Below are 12,513 nucleotides of genomic sequence, written 5' to 3'. Positions count from 1 at the left end.
TTTCTTCTTTGATTTTCATGGTTTTATCATCAAAAGCTGTTATTCCTGATTCTTTGGCAGGAATTTTTATGAAGTCTAGTTCATTCAGTTCCTCAAATGCAAAACCAAAAGTTAAACTTGTGGATGAGGTTGTTCTTCAAAAGCAGAAATCAGCTAGAGAACATGCTTCCCTTGATATGAAAAAGGGGAGCGCCAGATTGATGGGCAAATCTATCTCCTTCAAATCTGCAAACTCAAGCCGTCCAAATGCTTCTGAATTAAAAGTCAAGATGCTGTCCCCTAAATTTTCTCATGGTCAGGATCTGAAAGGATTAAAAAAAGGTAAAAACTGGAACTCAGTTGAAAGGAAGAGTTCATTCAGATCAGAACGACCATTTGTTAATTCAGCTACAGTCTCTACTACAAGAGTTGATCAAAAACTTGCCTCTCATGGTGAAACTTATCCAGTGTCTTGTGGAAGCAACAATCATGAGTTGAAGACTTTGCAATCTGACAGTAAATTAACTACATCATCAAAATTAACCAGTCACTTAGCTCGTCTAGATTCAGAAATGCCAGTTGCTTTAGGTATGATTTTACAATGTTTCCTAGTACTGCGGCATATCTATTTTTTTTGTATCTCTTTTTTGCCTTTCTTATTGTTTGTTATAGTTGGTTTCTTTTGCTGTCAACCCACATCAGGTGAAATCAAGAGGCAGTCTTCATGCTCACCCAGCATTGGAGCTTCATTGCCTAATGAATCTAGCAGTTCTTTGGAACAAAAGCCAAATCAGATCAGCCCTAAGGATGATCCCTCGTCAAGTATTTCTTTTAATGCTGAGAGACCATTTTGTAATGTTAATAGAAGTCTACAAGATGAGTTACCTTGCCCCCAGGAACCACTGAATCTTGGTGATAAAATAAAGGAAAATTCTCTTAGTTGGTTAAGGACTATTATGACTGGTGGAAGAAGTGTTGCATGTCAGAAATGTAAAGAAATTGGTCATTCTGCACAATTTTGCACAGTTGACAGTCCTCGGCCACTTGCTGTTCATACATCTACTGCAAGAAATTCAGGAGAGTTGATGCATGGAGGTAATAAATTGAAAGCTGCAATTGAGGCGGCTTTGCTTAAAAAGCCTGGAATAGGCAGAAAGAACAGAGATCCTTACCAATCTGATGATTTGTCCATGTCAAGCACAAACTTCAATTGTGAAAGAGCTTCTCAAAATAAATTATCGATCCCAGGTAACATGAGAACTGCCGATGAGATACAGGAAGGGCAAGCATTATTATGGAATTCTACTGCTGACTCTTGTAAAAAGACTACAGTTAACAGCATGAAGCAGTTCTCGGCGGTCCCTACTGAGGCTGTTAGTTCCAAAACAAGAGATACTAGTGATGGAAAGCCTTGCACAGTTGACTTGCCATGTCAGGTTTCAGCGGTAATTTCTAGTATTTTGAAGATGTCAGCAATTCCGGAGCATCAATGTATTTGGCAGTACGGTCTCCTTTTCCTTTTCTATGTTCAACTTGATTTTCTTTTTTTTTATTTTTTATTTTTATTTTCCGGAGACATTGCATTTTTCTTTCCTTTTTTGCTTAGGGATGGCAACGGCTCAGATTTCAGATGGGTTTCCCTAAACCCTACCCCGCTCCAATTACCAAATCCTTATCCCATCCTCATACCAAACCCGGGATGGGTTCATACCCCTTGTCCCAATCCCGCCCCAGTAGTGAAATTTATAGTCCAGTCTCACCCCATCGACCCTATATATAGTACATATATAGAGATCTGTAAATATAAACCAAAGCACATATAAAGCAAAAGAAAACCCTTGATAAATATATATATATACACACACACCTTTCTATGTATGTAGAGAGAGAGAGATTACCATGACTAACTTCCTGGTGTTAGGTCGATTGCTGTAATCGTGACTAGCCCCTGGGGAGGGGAGCTTGCAGAAAAGGGATGACTGTAAACAATTTTCTTGTTGTAAAAGTTATTGTTACTTGCCATAAATGATTGCCAATCAAAAGGCTCTCTCAGATGAACACGGATCAGAGGAGAAACAAGAGTGAAGTTGGGAAATTAGGGCCGTCGGCTGAGAGTGGAATTGGGGTTGTGGGGCAGCTAAATAAAATAGAAACCCTAGGTCTCTAAGGAAATGAGAGTTAAAAATGATATATACAAGAAAGGGCCTTTTAGGTATATAAAACAAAACAACTACAATTTTGTTATTTAATTGGGACGGGGCTGCAACACCTGTCCCTGCCCCAAACCCGGATCGGACTAATATTATTTTTTACCTGCCTACTTTCCTTTTAAGATACCTGCACCACTAGGGGCAGGGTAGGGTGGTAACCTGCCGGGTTGGGCTTATTTGCCACCCCTACTTTTGTTGGACTCACCTGAAAATTGCAAAGTGAGTTTATGTTGGACCATCTTGAATATTGGCTTTTATAAGCTTTTGTCCTTTTCCATACAGAGGGGGTTTTGAGGTTCACAAAAGTGGTAAACTGCCAGAGTTTTGTTATGGAATTCAAGCACATTTATCAACTTGTGCATCACACAGGGTTCTTGAAGTGGTGAACAAGTTTCCCCACAAGGTTCTGTTGAATGAAGTACCTCGCATGAGTATATGGCCAATACAATTTCAGGAAAGAGGTGTTAAAGAAGATAACATTGGACTCTATTTTTTTGCTAAAGATATGGAGAGGTAAATGGTTCTCTCTCTTTCTCCATCTAAATTATGCTCCCTAATTTATATATTTTCTTCTTTTTCCTTTTCCTTTTTCTTTTTTCCTTTTATTTTATTTTAGTTTATTTATTTTATGTAAATGGCAAATGTTGCTTATGATGCAGCTATGAGAAGAGCTATAAGATTTTACTGGAGAGCATGGCGAAGTGTGATCTAGCTCTCAAAGGAAACATCAATGACGTTGAACTTCTGATATTCCCATCCAACAATCTTCCTGACAAATCCCAGCGTAAGAATTAATCATGGTATTCTCTCTCTATATGCACAAACTTGTTGCAAGAACAGATTTAAGACTATAGTGGCTCACAGCTTGATGCTCTTCCCAAGGTGAAGCTCCTGGAAAACACCAGCTGTGAGGCATGTTTTCTTAATGATTGTAGTTGAAACTGTTATAACTCGTCTATAAATGCTTCACATTTTTTGGCTTCCTTTATTGTTGAAAATTGAGATGTTTCTAACATGAAACCAAATGGAAACTGGTGCCTTTCAACTCAATAAGATCTTGTCCCCACTACTTGGGGCTGGCTACCCGAATCCTTTTTCTACATTTTATCTAGGCCAATACCAATAAAGTATGTACAGTCTCTTCTGAGAGCTTCGACCTAGTTCTTTTCAGCCTTCAGTTAGTATTGCCTTCATATGACTCTGTAGTTTGCAGCCATTAATATTTATTTCATATGATCATTACATCATAGCTTCCTACTTCATATGAGGGCTAAATACAAGGGCTTTAGTAGGTTATATAAAAAACTATATCTTTATGTGAGGGTATGTCCCTCACTTCTTCCATTGTACAAATTGCTTTATCTTAAATGGAATCATCTCATTTAGGGGGAAAAAAAAACTATATCTTTATCTTAGAGCCTCAAGTTATCTTTAATTTTCCTTTTTCAAGTATTAACTTGAGGAGTTATTGCTATGGTTGTTCAAGTGAGTTTTGAGGTATGGCCCACTATAGAGAGTAGTGTTTTCGTAATGGCTTCAACTTGTATCATATGATTCCTTACTGTTGTAGGCTTGCAGCTATTAATCTTTATTTTATGTGATGTAATCATCTTAGCTTCCTATTTTATGTGAGGGCTATATATAAGGGCTTTAATAAGCTATAACAAAAACTTTATTTGTTATAGCCTCAAGTTATCATTTGTCTTTTTTCTTTTTCAAGCATTAACTGAGGGGTTATTGCTATGGTTGTTCAAGCAAGTGTGAGCATGCAGATGTGATTCTTAGGGTCACTTAGTTTAAATATTGCCTGTCCAAACTTTAGCACAACATCCTCTTTTTTGTGTTATGCTGATAATGTGAACTATTTCACTAGAATTCTGGTTTTATTTAAATTGTATTATTTAATAATTCACAGGTTGGAATACAATGTTCTTTCTATGGGGTGTGTTCAGAGCAAAGAGGGTGAATTGCTCGCAGCGTGTGCCTGGTTCTCCCAACAAGTTTTTTATCCCAAGAGATGTTCCAAGCGCTATCATGTCTTTGCCGGATAACATATGTTCACTTGGGCCTATAGATAAGAAATTTTCTGCACATGAAAAATCTTGTGATGTAGCTCTAGCCTCCAAGGCTCCTGCCTCGAGAGAATTATCATGCTTATCATCTGAAACAAATGGGGATTGTGTTATCGAAGTATCTTCCTTCAACCTGAAGGGTCAGTGTGCACAGGCAAATGTGGGGCAGCAAGATTGCAGACTTGATTCTGCTTCCTTGTCTAGGATTCAAACAATCAGCGAATTGTTGAGCCCAGGAATGAACCACAGTAATATTTCACTGGTAATTTTAACATCCTTTACATATGCATATAGCTTGACAGACTAAGCACTAGTTATCTCTCTCTCTCTACATATATATATTAACCTATCTGTATATTTATGTGTGTATATATGTATGTAGGTATTTATGTGTGGTTTTTCCTACATTTTTTCACTTAATTCCATTTTAATCCTCTGCTTGGGGGACAAGCTTGTATGAGTTGTTTACAGTGTCAGGTGTTTCTCTTTACAATAAGTAACTTTTTTAGAATTGCATGCACATATTATTTGTTTTGTACTATCTATTGACACTGTCTGATTTTGGTTAAGAGGTTAAGTTATGAAACTTAACTGCAATTCCTTTTCTTTGTCCCCTTCAAAAACTCAATTGTAATTCTTAACTATCTCTCTATTTTGTAACGAGTTTGTGTAGCTTAGGACATAAAAAAAGAAAAAAAAAACACTTTGACTGAGTTCCCCTTTCAATCAGTTCCTGGTTATGCTTTGATCCCTGCTCTTTTTGGTTTTTTATATCTCTTTTAGTGCAAACTTGAATAACCAACATCGATCGAAGAGTTGTATGCCAGACATTTAGCTCTCCTTATAGGGAGCAGCATTGTCATAGAAAGTGTGAGTGTAGGGAAAATTGTATGCCAAGGGCCCATTCTTGCGAGTTTTGAATATTTATAACATAAAACTATATAATTTCTTATGTAGCTACTGTGAGTGAAAAAAATAACAAATAAAAAATAAATTTTAGATCTGTAACTTTTTAATTTCATTAAAGAAAATTAAGGGCACCTTAGGCTTATAAACATGGTTATAATATGTAATGTAATCACATATATGATAAAACACACAATTAAAGGTGGTAGAGCCTATTTTTTATTTTATTTTTTTAAACAAGGAGATTTTCTTAAGATAAATAAAAAAATGCAAAACCAGCATTATAAAAGCTGTGAATTGTGGTTGACTTTTTTAACCACAATGCATATTCGTTTATTTAACAAAAAGCCTTTTTAGAGCACAGTAAATATTTTTTTTTGATAAGTAAGAATTTATAAAAAGGCGTTCAAAAGGGGAACGCATCCCTCAAAAACAAAAGAAGGCCAAATAGGGCCTCTAAACCCTCATCAGATCCAAAAACTCTACAAGCTTGACAAAGAGTTGACAAAGAGGGCCGTATCCCCTGCTCGTTTGGGGCAAACTGCATTGCATCATACATGGATACCTAAAAGTACGTTTTTGTGCCTTAGGAATAGTGTGCAGTCATGAAGATTTTGCGCATTAGGACTTAGGAATAGTGTAGTCCCCAATCCATATGCCTCCCAGGAGGCTGCTTAATGGATAGTGCCTCACCTCAAGGTGTGCCTCAAAAAGATCTGTTAAAACAATGAGTAACAGTTAGCTTGATGTGGTTGACATTTAATTTGTGTTTTAAATTGATCAGTTGCTGTAATAATTTTTTATGGTGAAGCTGTTTAGAAGTCAAGGGTGTTTTTGTGACCTTTTTGTTGGACATGTTCTGTACCGCTTTAGTGGCAGTCCACTGGTCCTATTATTGGTGTTATGAGTTACGGATGCCTCACGGATGTTCCAGGGGATCCCTTCCCGTGGAAGGCTGTTTGGCGTTCAAAGGCCCCCCTCAACGTCGCTTTCTTTGTCTGGACAGCATTGGTGGTGATTATTCTGACCCTGGATAACCTGAGGAGGAAGAGACAGATTGTGGTCAATTGGTGTTGCATATGTAAGAGAGATGAGGAGACGGTTGATCACCTTCTTTTGCATTGCCCAGTGGCATGGGACAGCAGGGGATTGTTATTGGCTTTGTTTGATGTCCAGTGGGTTATGCCCAGGTCCTCAAGAGGCTCGGTGGAAGCTTGGAGAGGTTGTACGGTGGGGAACCCAAACCTGTGATATTAGGAGGGTGGCACCTTTGTGCGATTGGTGGTGTCTGTGGCTCGAAAGAAATAGGAGATCCTTTGAAGGAAAGGAGACTCCTATTGGAGCGCTGAAGTTCTCCTTTATTAGCACTCTTTTTTGTTGGTTTCTAGGGAAAATTGTAATTCCATGGGGGAGATTGTCGATATTTTGGGCTTTGAGAGAGTTTAGAGGCCCTATTTGGCCTTGTGTAGCTTTTGAGGGATGCGTTCCCCTTTTGAATGATTTTTTATATACACTGTTTCTTATCGAAACAAATATTGGTATTATGAGTCAATCTAAATTTCCTTCGGATGACATTAACTGAATTTTCCTTTTGGCAACAGCCTGCAAATGCTAGGGACAGCTTCTATGTGTACTGTGCAAGGAAGAGGGAACTACTTTCTAATTCCCCAAAATCAATGAAAGAGGCACTTCTTAGAATTCTTTTGCAACGGATGCCCAAAGACCAGACAAAAACTGAAACATTTCCTGATACAAAGCGGAGAATATTTATCGTCAAATATTCTAGAATTCTTTTCATTCCTTAAGACCTAATTATAGCCAAGATAGCGCAAGCCATAAGTTTTTGGTTATCGAGGCCTCCAAAAGATATCTCCCAAAGGTTTTTTGAAATCATGTTTTTGCAAAATAGGCCAAATTTATGGAAAAACATTTTTAGGCGCGCCTAGGCCAAATTTTTTCATAGGCTTGCAAATGCCCACAAGAGGGGCAACCATATTGGGCGGATCTATGTGGATGAGGTGGAGTTGTGTAGGGGGAAGGTGTGCAAGGGGATTGCTTCCTACCATCAGAGTCTCTAGTCTGAGACTTACGGTTGGAGACCCAGGCTTGGTGGTCTTCATTTTGACTCAATTTTAGTGTTGGATAGGGAGGGGCTTGAGATTCCTTTTTTATGAGGAGGAAATGTTGAAGGTGTTGAAGAGTTGTAATGGTGACCAGATGGTTTCACCATTAGATTTTTGTTGGAGAGTTGGGACGTGGTAAGGAGTGAGTTGATGGGCACTTTTCAGTAGTTCCATTCCCGTGGGCGGTTCGAGAGTCGTTGAACGCATCTTTCATTGCTGTCACTCCTAAGAAGGGTGGAGCTCCCGATGTTAAGAACTTTAGACCAGTAAGTCTTGTGGGGTGCATTTATGAGCTTATTGCTGAAGACCTTGCTCTGAGACTAAGGGAGGTCTTGGATGGTGTTATTCCAGAGTCCCAGAATGCTTTTGTTGGTGGCCAACATATTTTAGATTCCGCTCTTATTGCCAGCGAGTGTGTGGATTCTAGGCTGAGTAGTGGTGTCCCTAGAGTTTTGTGCAAACTTGATATTGAGAAAGCCTATAATAATGTTAGTTGGAGCTTTCTGTTGTATCTATTAGGGAGGTTGTGATTTGGAGAGAGATGGAGGAGATAGATTGAGGCCTGTATTTCCTCTGTCAAAGGTGAATGGGTCCCCTACGGGTTTCTTTGGCAGTTCGCGGGGCTTGGGACATGGGGATCCTCTATCTCCGTTTTTGTTCATTATTATTGAGGAGGGCAGTGAATTTGGGTTTTTGTTGGGTAGAGATTTGGTTCATCAGATGGTGATCTCCATTGTTTGTCGATGATATTTGTGTGGGAGGTTCATGATATTGTTTCTCTTGCTGCAGTTCTTGGGTATGGGGTGAGCTCCTTTCCTATCTCTTATTTGGGCTTGCCTTTGGGTACTCCGTCGAGGAGGTTGGGAGGTTGGGATCTAGTGATGGAGCGTTTTGAGAGAAGATTGGATGGGCAGAAGAAGCAGTATCTTTCAAAGGGCGGGAATGTTACTCTCATGAAGAGTATGCTGTCAAGTCTCTCTTTCAGATTCCTTCCTCTAGAGCTGGAAGGATTGGAAGACTTAAACGGAACGTCCTTTGGGGTGGTCGGGGGGAGTTCAAATATCATCTTGTTCGCTGGGAGCAAGTGTGTAGGCCGATTCAGTTCGGTGGTCTTGGTATTAAGAGGTTGGTCCCTTTCAGCAGGGCTTTTCTTGGCAAGTTGTTGTGGAGATTCAGAAACGAACGACATCGTCTTTGTAGGAGAGTTATTGCATGCTGTTTTGGGAAGGAGAGAGGCAGGTGGTCCTCTGACCCGGTTAGAATTGCTTGAGGTGTGAGCGTTTGGAAGTTCATTCGAAGGGCTGGGATGAACTTTCTAAACACATCAGATTTAGAGCACATGTTGGCAAGAGCGTTTGGTTATGGGAGGATTTATGGTGTGGCGATCGCCCGTTGTCTTGTTCTTTTCCAAGACTTTCCAGGATTGCCCACTGTTATCGGCTTGATAGCGGTAGGTGTTGACTTTAAGAGATAATCAAATCAAAAGTAAGGTATAAGAAGAATAAGAAAAAGAAAAGAAAGAGGATGAGAGAAAAAGAGAGAGAGATGGGGAAAGAGAGAGAGAATGAAAGAATACTTTCATCATTCCACCACATTATATTTATAGTAACAAGTTTCAGAAATTACACATAAGCCCCAACATTATATAGGTAATAACAAATAAGCCCCTGACAACACTCCCCCTAAAGCTGGTGCAAAGATATCTATCATGCCCAGCTTGACTAATATATTTTGCAAGCAAGTCTTGCTCACACCCTTAGTCAAAAAATATAAGCAACCTGATCATGTGTTGACGTATGGAGTACAAATCAGCCCAAGATGAAGCTTTTCCTTGATGAAGTGTCAATCGACTTCAATTTGCTTTATCATGTCATGTTGAATTGGATTGTGGGCAATGCTTATAGCAGCCTTGTTGACACAATACAACTTCATTGACTCGCGAACAGGATAACCCAACTCACCCAACATCGTTTGTAGCCTTAACAACTCACAAACTCCATGTGCCATGGATCTGAACTCAGCCTCTGCACTAGAACTAGCTACTGCACTAGAACTGCCTACTACAGACTGTTTCTTGCTTCGCCATGAATCAAGACTACCTCCAACAAGTGTGCAATATCCTGAAGTAGATCATCGATCTGTTACAGACCCTGCGCAATCAGCATCGGTGTAGGCTTTAACACGCAAGTGGCCATGATGGCCAAACAATATTCCTTTACCAGGTAAACCCTTGAGGTAGCGAAGAACATGATGAGATGCCTCAAGGTGAGGTGTATGTGGAGCATGCATAAGCTGACTAATCACACTTACAGTATAGGCAATATCTGGGCGCTTGAGAGAGAGGTAAATTAGTCTCCCAACCAATCGCTGAAATCTTCCCACATCATCTAATGGGTCTCCATCTACATCATTAAGCCTATGGTTTTACTCAATGGGAATATCAATAGGTCTAGCTCCAAGCCTGCCTATATCAGCCAACAAATCTAACACATTTTCATTGAGAAATGAACATCCTTTTCTTCGATCTGCACACCTCGATGCCAAGAAAGTATCACAATGATCCGAGGTCTTAAACCTCAAACTCTATCCCCAATAATGAGTTCATTCGACGAATCTCTTCTGGATCATTTCTAGTGATAACAATAGCATCAACATATACAATAAGGGCAATGGTGCAACCCCGGTGCTTCTTGATGAAGAGAGTATGATCTGCCTGACTCTGTGTGTACCTACTCTTTTCACAGCAATGTTGAACCTCTTAAACCAAGCACGTGGCGACTGCTTTAACCCATTCAAGGCTTTATTTAGCTTGCACACTAAATTCTGACCATTGGCAAGCTTAGATCCTAGTGGCATAGTCATATACACCTCTTCCTCTAAGTCACCCTGAAAGAAAGCATTCTTTACATCTAGCTGATGTAAATGCCAATTCAAATTAGCTGCTAAAGAAAGAACACATATAGAGTTCATCTTGGCAACTGGGTCAAATGTTTCCAGTTAATCAATCCTATAGGTCTGAGTAAAGCCTTTTACAACTAACCGGGCTTTATATCTCTCAATTGTTCCTTCTGAATGATACATTATTGTGTAGACCCATTTACAGCCTACTGGTTTCCTACCCCTAGGTAATGGAACAATGTCCCATGTACCATTCTTCTCAAAGCACGATATGTTGGAGATAAGGCATCATAGGATACAAACTGAGATATGGGATGTTTTGTACAACTAGAAACACACTTACGATAAGCAATAGGGACATAAAGATCAGCAGGAATACTATTGGGAAAAGAATCAGGAGTATCAATGTCAACTGAGGAATTACCTGGATCGAGGGAGACTTTTTGGTCCTGGGGTGAGTCAATAACTTGTTTTTCCCTCCTAGTGTAGACAATTGGCTGCTTTCTGTGCTGCAAATCATTAGGGCAGAAACAGACTCAAAGAATGTAACATCCATGGAGACAAAGCGACAACGAGTGATACGGTTATAACACCGATACCCTTTCGGAGTGGCAGGACCGTAAACAAGGTAGTGTGATGGTGTAAGACAGAGACGGGGGATTGATTGCCAAGAACCTTAGAAGGCATGCGATTGATAAGTATGTAGCTGTTAAGGTTACATCAGCCCAATAACTTTTAGACACTCCCATCCCAATTAGAAGGGAATGGGTCAGCTCCGTAATATGACGGTGTTTTCTTTTAGCTACAGCGTTTTGGTTGTGGTGTATCGACAAGGGGAGTTTGATGGACAATCCTGTTATCAACAAAAAAGGAGGCAAGACCACCATAAATAAACTCTCCTCCATTACCAGATCGAAGGATTTTGAGGGGACAACCAAACTGAGTACATATCATCTTATGAAAGGTTTTAAAAATGGAATGAACTTCATCTTTGGTTTTCATAAGATAAAGCCAAGTATATCGACTAAAGTCATCAACAAACACAACAAAGTAACGAAAAACAAGCTGCAAAGGAGCTGTACTTTTATTAATACTAGTAGGATAAGAAACACGACGTTGTTTGGTAAGAACGCATGTTTCACAATTTAACTCAAAAGATTCGACAAAAGCAAACCAGGGAGCACATGCTTCAAAACAGGAAGAGGTAAATGACCTAGTCTATTATGGGATCTTATTAACAGATCTTTATTGACATTACTATTCCTAACACTAGATTGATTTGCAACATAATAAAAAGTTGGCCTCTCGTTCAGCAAATGCAAGCCATTGTCCTCACGTCCACTTCCAATCGTCTTCCTCATATCCAAGTCCTGAAACATACAGTGGGAAAAAGGTTATACTACAACTCAAGCCTTTTGAAATGTGACTGACAGAAAGAAAGTTATTGGTAAACTTTGGGCCATGAAAAACAAAAAATAAGGTAAGATTAGGAGAGGCAGAAACAGTGCCCTTCCTCCACAATGGAGGTGAAGGTGTCATCAGTCACTCTATCCTTACCCTTACCAGAGCATAAACTGTACGAAGAAAAATCAGATGCCATACCAGTTATGTTATCAGTGGTTCCTGAATCAATGATCCAGGGTGGCCCACCAGTTAATGTGGAAACCTGATGTGTCGAATGAGAGGTACCTGTCTGAGCGAAGTTAGAGGTGGCAATGGAGGTATTTTGAGCTAGTAGATGTCGAAGAGCATCAAGTTTAGCCCTGGACATAAAACTCGGTGGCCCTGAGGAGGCATGACAAGTAGAAGCAGTCTCACACTCTACAGTATATGCCGTAGATAACCCCCTAAATGGACCAGGCCTTGGCCTAGCATTCGCATTAGAAGAAGCTAGAGTAGGGCGACCATGTGGATTCCAGCATGTTTCCCTAGTGTGGCACGTATGCCCAAAGTGATCACACCTCAACTTGCTCGTGTCATCTTGCTTCCCTCCTTTTGGAGGATTAGGCTTGTTCCCTCCTTTTGGAGGATTGGGATTGGGATTGGGCTTCTAGCTCAGGCATAGTGTATTCAGGTGCAGACATAGCATTCATTCTACTCTCCTCAGCTTGGATATACGAAAACACATCTCTAACAGAAGTAGGGGCTGGATACCTGCCAACACTTGTACCCTGGCGCTCGTATCTTGGATGCAGACCACCCAAGAACTCATAGATTCGATTCCTTTCTACCATAGCATGAAATGCTTTAACATCAGCTGCACACGCAGGTATGTAGTCTTGGTAATGATCTAACTCTTCTCATTTACCACGTAGAGTGGTAATA

The 12,513-nt window shown here is 40.0% G+C and overlaps 1 protein-coding gene across 6 annotated transcripts in view; it reads left to right on the top strand.

The window, feature by feature from the left end:
- The window catches only part of LOC132268283 (protein PARALOG OF AIPP2-like), a 64,423-nt gene that overhangs the window by 37,352 nt on the left and 14,558 nt on the right, over positions 1-12,513 (top strand). For 5 of the 6 annotated variants that reach the window (XM_059769114.1, XM_059769111.1, XM_059769113.1 and 2 more), the window contains 5 exons: positions 61-567; positions 682-1,480; positions 2,472-2,702; positions 2,849-2,973; positions 4,105-4,523. In XM_059769114.1, coding sequence (XP_059625097.1) covers positions 61-567; positions 682-1,480; positions 2,472-2,702; positions 2,849-2,973; positions 4,105-4,523 — 2,081 coding nt within the window. The remainder of the gene's footprint in view (positions 1-60; positions 568-681; positions 1,481-2,471; positions 2,703-2,848; positions 2,974-4,104; positions 4,524-12,513) is intronic. The other variant, XM_059769112.1, reaches the window with a different exon arrangement.

This window comes from Cornus florida, unplaced genomic scaffold, assembly GCF_030987335.1.
Source record: "Cornus florida cultivar Cherokee Brave unplaced genomic scaffold, ASM3098733v1 CherokeeBrave_3.0.0_Hap2_Chr08, whole genome shotgun sequence".
NCBI classification, from domain to species: Eukaryota; Viridiplantae; Streptophyta; class Magnoliopsida; order Cornales; family Cornaceae; genus Cornus; species Cornus florida.
This window is presented reverse-complemented; position numbering and strand designations above follow the sequence as displayed.